Consider the following 19751-nt stretch of genomic DNA (forward strand, 5'->3'; position numbering starts at 1 on the left):
CCCCATCCAATTTGCACCATTACCAATTTTATGTTCTAGCTTTGCTCCAGTTTATCTGCCAAAATGCTTTTTAACTTATAAACCTAGATCCACATACACATCCTGCAAGACACCATACAGTGCTTGCCAGAGGGTACCCTGTACCACTACTAGTCATTTCCTTTACTACTCCACTTGCAAATAGAGGGAGGGAAAAACGACTGTCTGTATGCCACCATATAAGCACTAATTTCACACTCTTATCTTTGTAGTCCTTATATGAAATGTATATCAAATAGTTTCACCAGTCCATATGAGATGATTCCTCAATATGGCATCACTCTATTATATTGCTGTAAATTTATCTTGTTTTGGTATTTTCTATGTCTTGCCATGGCATTAATCATATCTTTTAAACCTGCATCATAACCGATCATTTTTGTCTAAGTGTTCATCTTTGTCCTCAAGATTTAAGGGGGTGGTATTAGCCCTATGCACTGTATAAAAAAAAATACAATTTTATGTTTATATGGATGGCATGAGTTCTTATCATTTAGTTCTGTAACATCTTAGATATCTGCTGTTCTGGATATGTGATAAAGTAATCTCAGATAAAGAGAACTGTCAAGTGGATGTATAAAAAGGCAAATAAATAATGGAAATGGCATCACATCACATTTTGACCTCATGTGAGCCAGTTAGGATAAGCAGAAATATACTGATTGTAAACAAAGAGGCAGATGTGATTGTGAGATTTGGAGACAAGAGGAGTGGGATAGAAGCAAAGAAGAAAGGAAATTAAAAAATGAATGCATGCATGAATATTTTCAATTAAGAGTAAGACATTAATAATGGCAGTTAAGAAAGTAAAATGTAATAATATAACATTAGAAATAACAACATGAATAAAGAAAACTGCAATGTGAGAGAATATGTGTACTGAAGAGAGATCCTATAACTGAATGCAGGTAATTACAGTGTCATTGGCTTTAATTTCATTAGGTATCTGACTGCTGTTTTCAGTATTGGATGGACAGTGTGGGTGGGGGGTGGGGGGGGGTGGGGGGTGGGGGTAGAATAACTGGTGCAGAAGTAGCTGCAATTAAATGCTTCCACCATAGTCTGTAAATCTTAATAACTGGCATGTGTATATTCCTTAGGTTCACTGGAATCTGTGCAACTTTTGCCACTTGCAACATGTATGATTCTACGTAGTAGATAGCAGTCAGCAAAAGGGATACATTGCTACTTTATCTGTGAAGGTTTACACATTGGCATGTAATATGATTAAATGTTTTATTTCAAATCATTTGTGACTCTGTGCTTAAAGGAAAGGAAAATTTTCAGGAATGATTTATTGTCCCATAAGAATTTCCATTTCTGAATTAATTTGCTTATTTGTGATAAATTTTGTGATCTTGGTTACACATTCATATCAGTAATTAATTGTTCCAGAACAATGGGACAGTAATGTTGGATAAACTGCATACAAAGCACCAGCACGGAAAAGAAAGTGTCACATTTATAATGAGCCTGAAATCTGAAATAATTTCAGTTGGACGTGATGGTATGCTCTGCTGGTTTACTGTAGCAAATAAAACATTACATGAGGTTTCTGTCTGTAGGCTACCTATGGAATGGCCTGCAAGAATTCTTATTGCAAATGGTGGAATCCTTATTGCAGGTTTTGTTGATGTAAGTACTGTCTTTTTTTTTAAAATTCAGTCTTTCAGAGCAAAATTTGTCTTTCTGTCTTCTGTGTCCATTTATTTTCATACATGTTTTGTATCTTGGTGATTGAGCTTATACAAAAAAAAATTTTTTTTTATCAAAATAAGACAGTATGAGAGATTTGCAGCTTTTTTGTTGTGATTAATCTTAAACAAAGTTGCAAATCATGGTATTATTGTTAAAGCATACAAAACTAAAACAAAGTGTTATTTTGTGATTGAAGTGTCTTTATATAAAAAGCTGCAGTGATATTAACATGTATCATGTGTACTGCTGCAGTGGTGGAGTGTTGTGTTTGTTGATGTATGTAAACTTTGCAATGTTGTTTTTAAGCACTTGCTCATCTTCAGATAATAGTGTTGACTTTTGCTAGAAGACTTTTGTAGAATTTTGCATGTCATTGAGCAACATATTGTTGAAAGACACTGAAAATAAGGGGGGGGGGGGGGGGAGCTACAGAACCCAAAAATGCAAAGTAGTAGACTTATCACTACTTTTGTTTCATGTAATACTGGAGAAATATGTTGTGCTGCAGATGTTAGGCTCCAAAATGTTTACTGTTATAAAGAACTATTCACGGCACTGATGAAATACTGTATTTCAGTACTTTACTTAAGAATGTAAAATAAGACAATGTGTGTAGTTGCTATAAGGAGTATTTCCAGGTTCGCAAGTGCCCATGTTTCTTATACCATTTTCACAGAGTGCTATGAAAGGTCTTTTTTTTCATTGGTGATGAAAAGTGGGATAGTACATCAATGGTAACTCCTGACAACGGTTACTTGAGTGATTTCATTCCAGTTAATCCAAAATGGGGAAAGAGAACTTCATTTCAGGAGAAGAACATGACAGCAGAACACGGCGGCCAAAAGGATAATCACATCATGGATTTCATGGAGCCTATAACAAATAACATATTTCACACTCATAGTGTAATACTCCAGAACAGTGATGTGACATTAAAGTTTTATTATCAGAAATACAGATACATTGAATTGTTTTCTTTAATTGTAAAAAGCATGAAGTGAGAATACTGACAAGTCCCAATGAGACAATTTTGAGCACATACTTTATAAGCCTGACTTCAGTAAAACTGTCATCGCTTTGTACACTTCAAAGATTGTATTGTGTCTCAGTCATTTGAGAAAAGTAAACTATCAAAGATTTCCTTGCAAAACTAGCTGAGCCCTGAGTGGAGTTCTATGAAAAGCAAAACAGCTGTTTCCTCAGTATAAGTGCTTGGCATGAACTTCAGACAACAGAGGAAAGTGACACAATTGTACCATTTATTTAGTGGCATAAATACATTTTCTGTTTTTTTATCCATTCATCCTTTGTGGTAGAGTGGTTCATAGTTTTATAAACCACACCATAAGTTTAATGGAAAAAGAGAAATTATTGTAAAGACAGGCTGTGGTAGGCACACCAGTCATGATAGAACTCAAGCATTACTTAATGCAGAAATAAATGTAGTATAAAATTGACTATATGTTTAAACATTTTGCCCTATTGTCCAGATTTTTTTTTTGTAGTTTTACTCCATATCTCTTTTTCACAGAATGTGAATTTAAAAGGAATCATTTCACACATGTATTGACAGTTATTCTTGGACCTAAGCATTTCATTTCTATTTTGTGTATTGCATATACTGTGGAACTGAAGTGCTAATTTTTGTTGCTGTAATTTATGTTGCTGTTATTAACCAGTAGCTAAGAAAAGTGATACTGTTAAAATTTCTGATTGTTAGTATTGCTTTCACTATTTTCAGAGTACAGTTTTGAATCCCATTTAGAATGGCACTAAATACGTGTCCCTCACAGACACACTTTCCTAAACTTGATACTAAGGAAGGGTTTAATGACAATCATTTGGAAATTAGGTTATGCCAGAGTAATGACCTCCACTGTATATTTTCACCATTGACTGAGTTTTTTATATTACAGTTTCTGTAATTAAGATGAAAAAAACATGTCAGTCATATACATTCCAAACATTGATCTTATTCATCATTTGTGTGTGTGTGTGGGGGGGGGGGGGGGGGGTAGGAAGGAAGGATGTGGGAGAGGGATGAATGGGACTGGGAGGAAAAGTCACTAAGTGGGTCTAAAGTTTCCATTCCATCCCATCCCTTGTGACCAGTGTGGTGTGGCAGTTGAAGATAGCAAAACAAAATGTGAAGTTTTAAATTTCACGTTCAAGAAATTGTTCACACAGGAGAATCATACAGTCATTTGACCATCAGACAGACTCCCATTTGGATGACTTAGTAATAAGCATACCTGGCATAGAGAAACAACTGAAAGATTTGAAAGCAAGCAAATCATCAGGTCCAGATGGAGTCCCAGTTCAATTTTACTAAGAGTACTCTATGGCATTGGCCCTGTACCTAGCTTTCATTTTTTGTGAATTTATCACCCAGTGCAAAGTCCCAAGTGCCTGGAAAAAATCACAGGTGATTTCAGTGTACAAGCAGGGTAAGAGAACGGATGCACAAAATTACAGACCAACATCCTTAACTTCTCTTTTTGCTGCAGAATCCTTGAACATACTCTCCATTCGAATATAATAAACTTTCTTGAGACTGAGAAGCTTACATGCATGTGCAGAAACCAGCATGATTTTAGAAAGTATCACTCGTGTAAAACTCAGCTTGGCCTTTTCTCGCATGATGTACTGGATGAGGGGCAACAGGCAGATTCCAAGACAGTGAGTGTTCATCAGAGACAAGGGTATCGTCAGGAGTGCCCCAGGAGTGTGATAGGACTGCTGTTGTTCTCTATATACATACATGATTTGGCTGACTGTGTGGGCAGCAGTCTGTGGTTGTTTGCTGATGATGCCATGGTGTATGGTAAGGTGTCAAAGTTGAGTGACTGTAGGAAGATACATGACAACTTAGACAGAATTTCCAGTTAGTGTGAGGAATGGCAGCTAGCCCTAAATGTGGAAAAATATAAGTTGGTGTGGATGAGTAGGAAGATAAAACCTGTAATGTTTGCATACAGTATTACTAGTGTCCAGCTTGACACAATCAAATCGTTTCAATATCTGGGCATAATGTTGCTCAGTGATATGAGATGGAATGGGCATGTGAAAACTGTGGTAGGGAAGACAAATCGTTTATTGGGAGAATTTTAGAAATGAGTGGTTCACCTGTAAAGGAGTCTGCGTATAGAACACTGGTGTGACATATTCTTGAGTAGTCTGCTTATGTGGCAGAAACAGAACAAATCAGCTGGTACTATCAGCATAGGAAGTAGAATGTGTGTGGAAATCATTTGTCAGGAGCCCGAAGAAATAGTGACATGTTCGAGCAGGCAACTGCATATCTGCAGTGAACTCTCAGATACATTCTGCGCAAACGTCTGTGTGTAAAACCATATGGGATGCAATTGTTTAATGTGCTGACTTTTGCAATGACTCGACGGGAGATTGTGGAACATATTTGTAATTCACCTAATGGTAACATCTTTTGTGCCATGTCCTCTTCAAAAATGTATGCACCATTTTTCTTTGCGGAGAAAAGCGTGATTGGTTTTGTGTACCTGGACATGTAACAGCAATGACTTATGCCCCAATTACAGCAAGACAGTGGAGACTTCATTTTGCAACAAGATGGTTCTTCACCATACTTTCAAGCATATGTGATTACCTCACTGTTATTCTGCCTAAGTGATGGATTTGGATGAGCTTCCCATCATTACTTTTCTTCAGTGGCTTCTTAAGTCACCTGACATAAATGATACTGGCCATGACATGTTGATATGTGTATGACAAGAATCTGACTGTCATATTCATGTTTGCCATGTCACAAATGGTGCCCATATTGAGCACCTGTCATGTGAGTTAAAAACTTGGAGAGATGCTCTGTCCTTTGATATATATCTATTTGGTGTATGGCTTGTAGTTTTTACATAGTCATCTTCTGGAACCTAGAGCTAATTATGAATAACCTTGTATATGCTTTATTTGTAATCTCATTTTAGAAAAGGAAGCAAATATTCTCGAACCATGTAAGATTAAAATTTTTTTCAAAATGGGTAACATGCTGGGGTATAAGTTACAGCATACCTGGAATGTGAAACAAATTAATACAAAAAATCAAGTGTGTACAAAATTGGGCAGGAGGGGAAGGGGGGATTGTCGACTATGCAATTTGGGATTACATAAAGTGGCTCAGCTGAACGACAGATGTTCACATGTGGTATATGCGTCAGTCCTGGTATGTCAGACAAGCTGGAATACAAGTTGCTGGAAGCTGTGACAAGTGCTAGGGATGCTGCACAGTTCAACATATTGTATGATCGTAATGGAAATTGTGCCCGACACAAAGGCTACCACATGAAGTGATTTTTGCTTTTGTTTGTTCATGATCTGATTCTTAGTTTGGTTTGTGTCTGAATATGGATGCTTTTACCTCAGAAATGTGTCAGTTTTAATACATCATATATTAATGTGGTAAATGTAATTCAACTACCTTGTTCACTTAACTGCAAGGTTTTGCAGGTGCCACTGTGTCAAGTATTTACTGTGAGTACCTTGATTTAGAGAAAACAGCTTTTTAATCAGCTGCGATGATTAAAAACACACAGCCGTAAGTTATAAAAGCAGATGTGTAGCAAATCACTCTGAATTCTAGGACTGTCAACAAAAAGTGTTGAGCAGACAACCATTCAAAACTACTACCTCGATGTGCGGTACAAACATTACCACCCTACACATTTACTGCTGCTCACCAAACATCACAAGGCTGCAGAGGTTAATGTGGGCACTGGAACATCATCATTAGACTCTAAAATTGTGGAACAAAGTCACCTGAACTCAAAAATGACAGGGTACAAATAAACTGAAATCCATATTAGGTTATATATCATGCTTCACAAAAAGTTATTGTTCAGGCATGTGGTGGAGCAACTCTTATGTGAGGGAATGAAATGGGTAATTTGATAGGTTTGCTTTTCTCTCTCTCTCTCTCTGACAAACAATATGTGAAGATACTTCCATGTATTTACATCTGTTTGTTTATTTACAGTACACTGCGGGCAATGTGCACCCTCAATGCAAAACTGTATCATCCCCACATAGTGCCAGGATTTTTTGAGAAATACTTCTCCTAATCTCAATTCTACTAAACACATTTGGGACGTTTTTGAATGAGATGTGCATGTCTTGGGCCAAACTTTGATCATTCTGAAGTATTTGTGCATGGTGGTTGATTGGTAATGAATTATGTTGTCGGTGTCTCATGGAGCCTGTGTCACAAAGCATCAAATCTCAATCATGGAGAAATGAGGTACTGACTGCTGTTTTACCCAGATGAAAAAGACCACTTCAGCTGTATGCTAAATCTTTATTTATGATTCAATTAGTTTCGTGGCATTAGAGCCACATCTTCAGGGATGTATCTTTATTTCATAATTTCTTTCAAATGATAACCGGTAGATGACCAAACATTCTTTGTCCAACTACTGCTCAGATGTTGGGTCTGATTGCCGATTCTACGTGGAATCATCCTGTAGTTCAAGAATATGTAGTCTCAGCATTATGAAGCTCACTGAAATTCACCATTGCAAATGAAAGATCATGAGAGAATGCTCTCAATGGGCAGTGAATTTTGAAAACTAGAACATATTACTTGACTTGTTTTGTAATCCCATCTAAAACTATCATTTTCCACAGAACACATTTCATTTATTGCTAGGTGTCGAAAAGTTGACAAGGGAAAAAATATTCACTTTCATCTGACTGTTGAGACTTGATAACAGTTGTGGCATCCTATGCTGTTGACTTTTCAAGATTTCAGATGTAGATCTCATTAACGTATAGTCATTGCTGCTACAACAGTTCAGTTGGATTGTATGAGTGCTGCTCCTGTAATTTAGCGTACTGTTTTAGGTACTGCCAATTTTTTGTGGAATTCCTGTGCCAAGGAATCACTAATTTAGGTCATAGATGCAAGAATCTCATAATGGTAGATGGAGCTAAGCCTTTTGGACATTTTTTACATTCCCATGATTCTTTGCTGGTGAACTTACACCCACTATAACACTTTCCAGTCAAGGACAGGAAGGAGCAGGTTACACTCAAATGTGCAAATGTAGTTCAGATCTGCAATGTACTTTGGAGTCTTCATTTTGAAAGCGATAGATGTGGATTTCTCGCAGTCATATTCTACTCATAGTAGAGAGATTTTTTTTCCAAGATAGGAGACAGAAGTTGACAGTTGCATTCTGTCATAACCATCAGAAGGCCACAGTTCTGTCCTGGATTCATTTTAGGCTAAAATGTCTACTAAAATGTCTATGCAGGGCAGTATACTATACACTCCTTTTTGCCACTCTGTCACTTCAGCCTTCCAACCTAAGCTACACATGCTGAATGAGAAAGTATCACACTGTACCATCAGCATGGACACACTGAATATTAATCTGCATTCTGAAAACATTTCTGCCCTACCCCTTCACCTTTGCTGCTCCCACTTCCAACCTCTTCCATAGTGACTGTGAAGGCTGAAGTTGCCAAATTTTATGAGCTCGATGATTAATTTCATGACTGGTTAGATTATATCATTTAAACAGCATGACAGATCATTTTGAAGGGATGTGTACATGTGAGGCTGTCATGGAAAATAGGTTACTGAAGTGTAGTGGCAGTCATAAAAAAATCTCCTTCCTGATGCTATAGTATGCCTTGTTTATCATTTTGTGCATTGTTGTGTAATAATCTTGCAATTTTTTATTTATAGGTGAAGTTTATTGTTTGGAGCCATGAAGAAAAACAAATACTCCTAGAAGTTCAATGTGGAGGTGGTCATAGAGCATGGGACTGTGCAGTTAATGAAGATATTTTCACTTTTCTATATCTGAAAGATAATGTTGTACACAGATGCATATGGAGCTTAGTTGATTTAACACGACCACATTTGCAGGTAAGCAGTTAAAAATAAATGTGAAATAAAAATTTTGGTTACTTTGACTGCGTTGTAGCTTGCAACATAAACTTTTAATTTAAATTATTGTGACATGTTATCAAGCTCATCCATACAACAGTTTGTAGTGGTAAAGTGGGTTGGGGGGACTAGCCCTAGGTGTATGGAATATTTTTAATATTTTGAAGGACGAATGGCAATTTGCAAATAGCCATAAAAAAGTCCCAGTTTTGAATCTATTAAAGACCTACGTAATTTCAACTTTTAAATAATTTTCTTGAAAGAAAAACACCTGACTACACTGGGGAAGGGGTGGGGGGCACCCCCATCCCCTCCCACTCACACCCCTTGCCTCCGGGTATGGGCACACTTACCTCTTACTGGTACTGTAAGTGTACAGCACAAACATTTGCTTAATCTGATGAAAGTGTTGTCATGTTGTCTCAGACTGCTCACAAAAAGCTTTACTTCATCTGTATGTCTTCTAACGTGTGTGGACTTAAATCAAACAGGAGGAAGAAATGAAAGAATGAATCTTATGAAGCTAAAAACTAACTTTATTTTGAAATAAAAACAAAACAATGATGAAAAGGAATGCTGTCCACTCAGTACTGTTTCCACCCTGTATTTACCAAGCAAGGTAGCGCAGTGGCTAGCACACTGGACTTGCATTCAGGAGGATGACGGTTCAATCCTGTGTCCAGCCATCCCTATTTAGGCTTTCTGTAATTTCCCTAAATCGTTCCAGGCAAATGCCGAAATGGTTCCTTTGAAAGGGCATGGCTGACTTCCTTCCCCATCCTTCCCTAATCTGATGAGACCAATGACCTTGCTGTTTGGTCTCCTCCCCCAAAACAACCCAACCCAACCCAACCCACCCTGTATTTTATAATATGCTCAGACACTTTTCGACACACCATCTACAGGGCAGTCAAGAAGTAGTTGCTTGAGCATATACCACATCTTGCATTTTATAATATGCTCAGACACTTTTCGACACACCATCTACAGGGCAGTCAAGAAGTAGTTGCTTGAGCCTATACCACATCTTGCAGTGGCCTTCCTGAGGTCATTCAATGAGATAGGAGGGTTCATGCAGTAACACACTGCAAGTTTTAACTGTTCCTAAGCATGCTCAGTTGGGTTCAAGGCAGCAACCACCATAGGCCATTCCATTCAGTCGATTCCTGCTTCTCAGACGGGTGTTCACAAGGTGGGTGCAGTGTTATCTTGCAGTATCATTTTGAAAGGTGAAACTGTTGCTGAAATATTGACCATAGAGTTGGATAGTAGATTTGAGTATCCTGTCCTCCTGTTGCACAGCTTTCAAATTCCCCTCAATAGCAAAAAGAGGTGTCAGACAGTTGTACAGTATATCGACCCAAAAAATGACTGACCGTCTTCCCTGCTTAATCAGTGTGACTGCATGCCTGATGCACGTTTTTGTAACTGACTGGCACCACACTCTTCTATGATGAGTGTCAAGCATCAACAAATCCTGTACTCAGTGGTGAAGGGAACCTGATGCCATTGATCCAGGTTCTATCTCAGGTGTTCCCCCTATCTCAGGTGTTCCCTCACTCAATTTCTTCTCACACTATTGTACTGGAAGGTTTGTACTTTGCTTGTAATGGGTTATTAGAGGCCAAATAGATTGTTTGCAGACAGCTGCATGCTATCTGGTTTGACACAGTCCTTCCAGATGCCTCGTACACCAGTTTAAGAGGAAACTTCTCATGCTGTCAATGCTTCTTGTTATATAATAGCAAGGGGAGCATGTTCTACACTTGAAATGACTCTTTGAGGCATTTAGACAGACTGAATAGTGTGCACTGGCTGCATTATCATTTTCACAGTTATAGACAGTGTGCTGTACTACGGAACTTGACACAAAATGTAGGTTTACTTTTACTTTCATTGGGCAAGTGGTAATGCCTAATGATTTCCTGTGGTCAAAAAAGCTTTCTGATCAAACAAATACAAACCATACAATTCATGGGGATGATGCTAGAAAGAGTTTGATCAGTTTTGGGGAAGACATACCAACTACATACATAAAGTGCATGTGAATGAAACAACCTTAGAAGAATAAAATAGCAAAATTTATACCACAGATGTGCCTCAAACTCAGCTCCAAGAGAATGGAAGACAAGTAAGTAAGTACTCGGGTGTCACAGTTGTTCCCTTCTGACCAATTTCTGACTGTGATATATATTCTCTTCCTAGAACCTCTTTTTCTGGTTTAGTACTCCCAGAATAAAGGATACCATGGAGAAATGATGTAACTGAGGTCCAGGCTTGTTTCTTAAATGAATTTTTCATTTTGTAGTGAAGTATGTACTAATGTGGAACTTTCTATCTGACTTAAACTGTGTGGGCGACTGGGACTGGAATCTGGAAGTCTGTTGTTTGAGTGCAGTGCCTTTATTCACTGAGCTATCAGAACACAACACACAATATTCTTTGTATCAGTAGTCAAGCAAGCTATACAGAGAGCACTGAGCATAGACAGGCTCCAGCTCTTGGCTGTGATATGAGTACATCTACAGAGTAGCAAGTTAAGTGTTTATCCTTTTCTGTGTCTTCCATGCAGTATATTTATTAAATTTTATGTGTGTTTCTCTGTTTAAGAGGATTACTCTAGCATTTTTGTAAGCGTAAATTCATTCAGTCTCTAGTGCATCAGTTGCTCATTTGTTTTGTTCTGAAAGCAACAGTCCATTCGTTCAGTAAACCAACCAGTCAGGATACAGCTAATGGCTGTGATACAAGAGCACCTACAGAGTGTAAAGTGTTTATCCTTAACTGTGTTTTCCACATAGTACATCTATTAAATTTCGTGCACATTTCTCTGTTTAAGAGGTTTAATCTCACATTGAATTGATTTGATCCTGTAAGATTACATTGTGTACAGTAAATGTACGTGTAATATAGGACATCTCAAACATTCATTATCACTTATTTTTCTATCCCTTTAGCTTACATTTTTACATCATTGATAATGAATAACAATATATACAAATTTAAAGGCATAAGTATTCTGCAACACTATAAAACTCTTTTTCACTGAGATAATCTTTAAGTTTCTTTGGGAAGTCATTATCAAGTACACTACCTTGCAGGTTTTTAGGCAGACTTCTTAGTAGTCTGATACCAGAGTACTGGGGTCCTTTTTCTAGCATTGCCAGTCGGTGGGGTATGCTCCATACTTCATTCTTCCTTCTTGTATTGTGGGTGTGTACACTAGCATTTGTAATCTAGTCCTCACTACCTTTTGTGATGTACATTATTGTTTTGTATATATAAAATGATGAAAAAGTTAAGATACTTAACTTCTTGAAACAGTTTCTGCACATTTCAGAGGTCTTCCTTCTTAAAATGGTCCTAATTGCTTTTTTTTGTAATGTGAACACTTGTTTTGTCTCTTGTTTGTTTGAGTTTACCCACACAGTCACTCCATACTGTAAGTATTGTTCGAAAAGTCCATGGTACACTGTACACAGAAGGTTCTTGTCTGAATACTGCGATAGCTGCATCATTAAGAGTATGAAAGAGCTCAGTTTCTTACAGACATTATTAATGTGTTTTTTTTCCATTTCAGTTCATTATCCACAAGAATACCTAAGAATCTAGCAGATTCTACTTCTTCCAGCCTTGTTCCATCAACCTCTAAATCCATGTCTACAGCCTTCTCCTTGTTTTTAAACACTGCATACATAGTCATTTTTAGATCTATAACCAGTTCATTTTCAAACAGACATTGAGCTGTGACATTTGCAGATATGTATGCTCCTCTCTCAAGCTGTTCCATATTTTGGTCACTATTTAGTGTTGTCATGTCATCAGCATACAATATTTTCTTTTCTTCCTTTTCAACACCTATATCATTTACAAACACATTAAATAACAATGGCCCCATTATCGAATCCTGCAGCACTCCATATCTGATGGGTTTGGTTTCTGATTGGTATGAGTTTCCTAATTATACATACTGCTTGCAGTTGCACAAGTATGATTTTATCCATTCACCTAGTTGCCCTCGAATACCATAGTTGCCTAATTTTTGTATCAGCATTTCATGGTCAATGGTGACAAATGCTTTTGAAAGATCCAGAAACATTGCAGAGACAACCTATTTTTCATCCAAGGACTGTAAAATGTATTCTGTTAGACTGGCAATTGCTGATTCTGTAGATTCAGTCTTTCTGAAACCATGTTGTGAGGGTATGAGAATGTTATGTTTGTCCAAATAATTAACTAATCTGGTATACATAAGCATTTCTAGGATTTTTCAGAAGCATAATATAAGTGAAACTGGTCTGTAGTTGCTGGGGTCATCCTTATCCCCTTTCTTGTACACTGGCACCACCTTCGTTATCTTCAGTTTTTCTGGAAAAATTCCATATCTGAAAGAACAGTTTACTATGTTCAGCAGTGATGTTATTATCTGCTCACTTACCAGCTTTATTATATGATTTGATATTTCATCATCACCAGCTGATTTCTTGGACTTCAGTTCCTGTATGGTTTTCTGTAGTTCATCTTCCATGACTGGTCTTAAGAACATAGTAATGCTTGATCTTTTTGGTATCTTAATACTCTTCTGTTTTTGACTATTTCTTTCCAATTTTAAATTTTCTTCTACACTGATATAATTATTATTCAGTATGTTTGCTATTTCCATACCATCTGTGACCACTGTGTTGTCTATTTTAATTGACCTAATACCTCCATCTTTGTTTGACCCATTGTTTTCCTTTCTTTTAGCATTAATTGCATTCCAAGCTGCCTTTGCCTTGTTTTTTGAGTTCGTTATGGTGGTCTCAATTGCTCTTGCTTATGCTTCTCTTGCCGTTTTTCTATACTTCTTTTTTAACATTTTATAGTTTTCAGCTTCGCCCATCCATCTCAGATCCTGCAGCTACCTTTGCTGTTCTAGTATTTCACTGGTAATCCACTGTGTTTGATCTTGCAGCCTTTCTTGTCTCTTTACTTTGGGAAATGCTACATTAAAATGGTATTTAATTGTTGAAATAAATGCATCATATTTATCATTTACACTCTGGGCCTGTACGGTTTCATTCCAAGTTTCCTTACTTAACGTTATTCTAAAGATGTTGATATTTTGTTCACTGATGATCCTGATTTCTTTGGTTGTTCATTTTGGTTCTGATACTGTGTCATTACTTCTGCAAAAGCTGATTAGTTGTCCATGATGATCAGATATTTCTGCCTGAGTTACATGTGACTCATAGTTACACATATTAGTAATTATGTTGTCAATAACTGTCTCACATTGTAAAGTCACTCTTGTTGGTGCAGTTATTGTTACTTTCATGTTATGCTGTATTAACAATTCTTCAAAATCCTGTCTTATTTTTGTGTCTTTTCCAATGTCAATGTTGAAGTCTCCAGATATAATAAGGTTTCTCTTCACATTAATTCTCAATAAGCTAGCAATTTTTTCAGAAAGATGCTAATATTGCCACATTGTGACCTGTACACACAAAACACTCTAAAATCCTCTGTCACTATACAAGTAACTTCAAAGTCTTTCTCTCTAGCTATGGGCAATGTAGCAGCTTCACTGTTTACATTCTTTAGGAGAGTACCTGTTTTAGTACATATACAAACGCCACCACCCTTATCTTTAGATCTGCAGAAGTAACTACCTAGTTTGTAGTCCTTTATTGCAACATTATCTATTTTACTTTCAGTTAGTCCATGTTCACTGATGCATAATATGTCTGGTCTTACTTCACTCAGGAGTACTTCTGCTTCTATTTTTTTTTGTTACCAAAGTGTTGAATATTTTGATGAAGTACTTTTATGTAATTTTTTCTTTTGTTGGTTTACATGTTGTGAGCTGTATTCTGAGGCAAATTCTTTAGCATCATCTTTTTTTGTATGGTGCTTATATTTTTCTTTTCGAGCTAGAGTGTATGATTTTTCACCCCCTTCAGGCCATATTAGTTTCCCTTGCTTCTAATGATTTTGCAGACATCTGCAAACATTCTGCTGAAAGTTACAGACCCCAGTCTATTTAAATGCAAGCCATCCTTTGCTAATGAGTTTTCATGTAGGAATTTGTTTGGGTCTATAAAAACTGCCCCAAGACAATCACATTGTTCTTTAAGAGCACAGTTTATTTTGGTGATATATTTTTCACTCACTGACTTTCCGTTTATGATTCCGCTAGGTATCAACCGAGATATTCGTACATATTTCTTGCAGAACGAATCACCATACATTCATTCAGTCTTTAGTGCAATAGTTTCTCACTGAGCGACTACATCAGCATCCACTGGTGACACATCAGGAGGTTAGCAAGTCAATATCTAGAATTGTCTGCTTTTATAGTTCACTTATTCAGTTAGTCTTTCCAGGATGGGTAGGATGTGTACAGGCTGTGTTTGGAGACAGGAGCAGCTGGCTGCAGTTCACGAACAACTGAACATGCTGTTGGCTACAGTCAGTCACCTTCTGACTGCTGCCGCAGGGTATAGCAGTGGTGGAGAATCTGGCGCCTCAGGTGTCACTTGATTTACCCATGGGCTCTGCTTCTGAGGCACCTTCTAGTGCACATGATGCGGAGGATCCACCCTGACAGCAGGAAAAGTGGTGGGTGGTAACTTGTTCGTGTCGGTCAAGGCAGAGGGCCAATGTGGAAACTGGCCACTTGGCCTTGCCCATTCATGCTGTTAGTGGACAGGTGGCTGCTCCTTCAGCAGGATCTGAGCAGGCACATGGGGGGAGTGGTTTACTGGTTATTGGGTGCTCCAATGTTAGGCATGTTACAGAACCCCTTAGGCAGATAGCTTTCAGGGCTGGAAAGAAAGCCAATGCACACTCAGTATGTCTGCCGGAAGACCTCACCTGAGATGAGGAGGTGGCCTTGCTGGTGCAAGCTGCAGTTGTCTGCAAACTGTGGCTCACGTTGACACCAGTGACGCCTATCGCATGGGTTCTGAGGTGATCCTCAGTTCGTACATGCTTCTGGTGGAGGTGGTGATGACTGCTGGCCTTGCCCATGGAGTGCAAGCAGAGCTCGCAATTGGCAGTATCATTCCCAGAGTTGACGGGGGTCCTTTGGTTTGGAGGTGAGTGGAGGGTCTCAACCGTAGGCTTTTGTTGACTCTGTGATGGTCTTTGCTGCAGTTTCTGGACCTGCATTATCATGTGGGGATTTGTAGGTATCCCTTTGATAGGTCAGGGGAGCAGTTCATAGAGGAAGCAGCTACTTGGATATCAGAGCACTTGTGGAGTGCATGTGAGGGTTGTTTTAGGCTAGGCAGTAGTTTGAGGTGCTCTAATGAACATTCACCAGTTAATATGCAGCAAGAGAAGTCAGTTGAGATTCAGAATAAAGACACTTTGTCATAATTTTATCAGTAAACTGTTGAAGCATTCATAATAAAGTTCCAAAATTTACTGCCCTCTAGGAGAGTTCTTGCGTTCAAATTATTCTTGGGCCTGAGAGCTGGCTGAAACCCGAAGTGGAATGCTCTGAGATATTTAGCGAGTCATGGAACATATATCTGAAAGATAGATTAGAGGCCATAGGAGGAGAGTGTTCATTGCAGTTGACAAAAATACTATCTATATTGAGGTTGAAGTTGAATGCGACAGTGAAGTTATCTGGTCACGTATAACAGTGTAGGTGAAACCAAGTTAATTGTAGGATGTGTTTACTGGCCACTCGATTCCATTGTGACAATTCTAGTCATTCAAAGAACGTTTATGGTAAATAACACATAAATACTCAGATCATGCAATACTAGTTGCCTTCAACTTTAACCTGCCGATTATAGGCTGGGATGTCTATGGATTCATTGTGCGGGGTACAGACAGACAGTCATACAAAATACTTTTGAACACATTTACTGGAAACTGTCTTGAGCAGCTAGTATGCCAGTCCAAATACAATGGAAATATCTTAGATCTTGTAGCTACAAATAGGGTGGATCTTATCAACAATGTTGATATAGAAATGGGGATTAGCATTCATAATGTCATTATAGCAACTGTGATTACAAAAGTTAATAAATCAGTCAAGAAGGCTGGGTGAGTGTTTCTGCTAGATAGAGCAGATAAGCAGTTGTTAGCATCTCACTTAGACAGGGGACTGACATCACTTAGTTCCTGTAAAATGGATGTAGAAGAATTACAGGCAAAGTTTAAGCAGGTTATAAATCATGATGTGGAGAGTTAGTGCCTAGTAAGAATAAAGGATGGAAAAGACCTACCATGCTTTAATTACAAAATTTGGAGGATGCTGAGGAAGCAGAGGCTGTCGCACTCTCTGTTCAAAAGGGAATGCACAAATGATGACATGCAAATGTCATTAGAGATTTGTTCTTATGTGAAAAGATCTATGTGCGAAGCATACAGCTACCATCGTCACACCTTAGCAAAAGATCTTGCAGAGAATCCAAGAAAATTCTGATCGTATGTAAAATTGATAAGTGGGTCTAAGGCTTCCCTTGTTGACCAGTCTGGTGTGCCAGTTTAAGATAGCAAAATGAAAACTGAAGTTTTAAATCTCATTTTCAAAAAATCGTTCACTCAGGAGAATTGTACAAACGTACGGTTATGTGACCACTGGACGGACTTCCGTATGGATGATACAGAAATAAGCATACATGGCTTAGAGAAGCAACTTAAAGATTTGAAAACAAATAAATCACCAGGTCGAAATGGAATCTATGTTCAATTTTAAAAAGAGTACTGTGTGACATTGGCCCCTTATCTAGATTGTATTTATTGTGGATCCCTCACCCACCACAAAGTCCCAAGTGACTGGAAAAAAGTGCAGGTGACTCCAGTACATAATAAAGGTAAAAGAACATACCTGCAGAATTACAGACCAATATCCCTAACTTCTGTTTGCTGTAGAATCCTTGAACATGTTCGAATATAATAAACTTTCTTGAGACTGAGAAGCTTATGTGCAGAAATCAACATGATTTTAGAAAGCATCACTCGTGTGGAACTTAGCTTGCACTTTTCTCACATGATGTACTGAGAACTATGGATGAAGGGCAACAGGCAGATACCATATTTCTAGATTTATAGAAAGCATTTGACATGCTGCCCCATTGCAGACTGTTAACAAAGGTACGAGCATATCAAATAAGTTCACAGTTATGTGAGTGGCTTGAAGAATTCTTAAATAATAGAACGTGGTGTGTTGTCCTTGACAGCGAGTGCTCATCAGAGACAAGGGTATTGTCAGGAGTGCCCCAGGAGTGTGATAGGATTGCTGCTGTTCTCTCTATACATAAATGATTTGGCTGACAGGGTGGGCAGCAATCTGTGGTTGTTTGCTGATGATGCCATGGTGTATGGTAAGGTGTCAAAGTTGAGTGACTGTAGGAAGATACATGACAACTTAGACAGAATTTCCAATTAGTGTGATAAATGGCAGCTAGCCCTAAATGTGGAAGAATGTAAGTTGATGTGGATGAGTAGGAAGATCAAACCTGTGATATTTGCATACAGTATTACTAGTGTCCAGCTTGACACAATCAAGTCGTTTAAATATCTGGGCATAATGTTGCACAGCGATATGAGGTGGAATGAGCATGTGAAAACTGTGGTAGGGAAGACAAATCATTTATTGGGAGAATTTTAGAAATGAGTGGTTCACCTGTAAAGGAGACTGTGTGTAGAATGCTGGTGCGACTTATTCTTGAGTACCACTCAAGTATTTGGGATCCATACCAGATCAGACTGATGGAAGACATCGATGCAGTTCAGAGGAGGGCTGTTAGATTTGTTACTGGTAGGTTTGAACAAAATGTAAGTGTTATGGAGATGCTTTGGGAACTTGAATGGGAATCCCTGGAGGGAAGGCGGTGTTCCTTTTGGGAACACTATTGAGAAAGTTTAGAGAACTTGAATTTGAAGCTGACTGCTGAATAATTCTACTGCCACCAACATACATACATTGTGTTTAAGGACCATGAAGACAAGATACAAGAAATTAGGGCTCATATGGAGGCATACAGACAGTCATATTTCCCTCGCTCTATTTGCGAGTGGAACAAGAAAGGAAATGACAAGTAGTGGTACAGGGTACTGTCTGTCACGCACCTTATGGTGGATTGTGAAGTATCTATGTAGATGTAGATGTAGACGGGTGGCAATGAGCATATCTATTCTTCAGATGCCCACAGATATTGCTATTAAGATAGAATGGTGCATCAGTTTGTTGAATCCACTAATTCTCATGGACAACCAGAGATGCAATCTGTGACAACAGTGCTATCAACTCTTTCATCTGTAATTGAGTGTTACATTAATTGTCCTTCCTGGATTCTGAGTGATGTCAATCCATCCAAATTTAGGCTTACTGCTGTCTCCTAAATTGCTTAACGCAGAGCTTGTGCTCTGTGTCTAATGAGCTTTTATACTTGGAAAAATGGTGCAGCAGTTACAACATTGGACTTTCATTGAGAAAGAGGGTGGCTTAAATCCCCACCAAACTGTCCAATTTTATGTTTCTTGCAATTTCCCTCAGTTGCATAAGGCAAATGTTGGACTGATTCCTTTAGAAAAAAGACACCCTTCCTCAATCCAAGCTTACGCCCCATGTCTAGTGATATATTCATCTATCTAATGTGAAGCCTTAACCTTCTTTACCAGTTACCTCTTCATCAATGAGATGGTAAACATCTAATCTGCAATTTCTTCAGTAATCACTCCACATCCTGTACAATGTGGAATTAAATAGCTGGGAAGTGTTTCTTCAACTTAGTCTTTTGTTCCACAGTTCTCCAGGACCTAGTTACATTTATTGAATCTGTAGGTGATCTGACAGTATACGACTACAAAATTTAGTACATGGAGCTACCATCACTGGCAGCAACATAGGCTCTAGCCTGGCTGAGCTCTGAGCTAAACTGAATTTAAAAAGGAACCCTTGAGTGTGAAATGGATCGCAAAATGTGAATGACGTTTATGGTATTCAATGACCCACATATTGTCTACACTGCAGCCTCAATATTGGGTGCTAATGGAAACAGGGAGTGGATCTGGAGGTATCCAATGCTGAGCACAGCATGTGGCTATGGAGCGTAGCTGAACTGCTTAGTTGATGAATAACTCACAT

General features: G+C 38.3%; 1 protein-coding gene across 1 annotated transcript in view; it reads left to right on the forward strand.

The window, feature by feature from the left end:
- LOC126470406 (WD repeat-containing protein 6) overlaps positions 1-19751 on the forward strand; it is a 320158-nt gene that overhangs the window by 192328 nt on the left and 108079 nt on the right. Inside the window, exons 10-11 of the mRNA XM_050098254.1 lie at positions 1435-1674; positions 8456-8638. Of these exons, the coding sequence (XP_049954211.1) occupies positions 1435-1674; positions 8456-8638 (423 nt within the window). The remainder of the gene's footprint in view (positions 1-1434; positions 1675-8455; positions 8639-19751) is intronic.

This window comes from Schistocerca serialis, chromosome 3, assembly GCF_023864345.2.
Source record: "Schistocerca serialis cubense isolate TAMUIC-IGC-003099 chromosome 3, iqSchSeri2.2, whole genome shotgun sequence".
In the NCBI taxonomy this organism is placed as follows: domain Eukaryota; kingdom Metazoa; phylum Arthropoda; class Insecta; order Orthoptera; family Acrididae; genus Schistocerca; species Schistocerca serialis.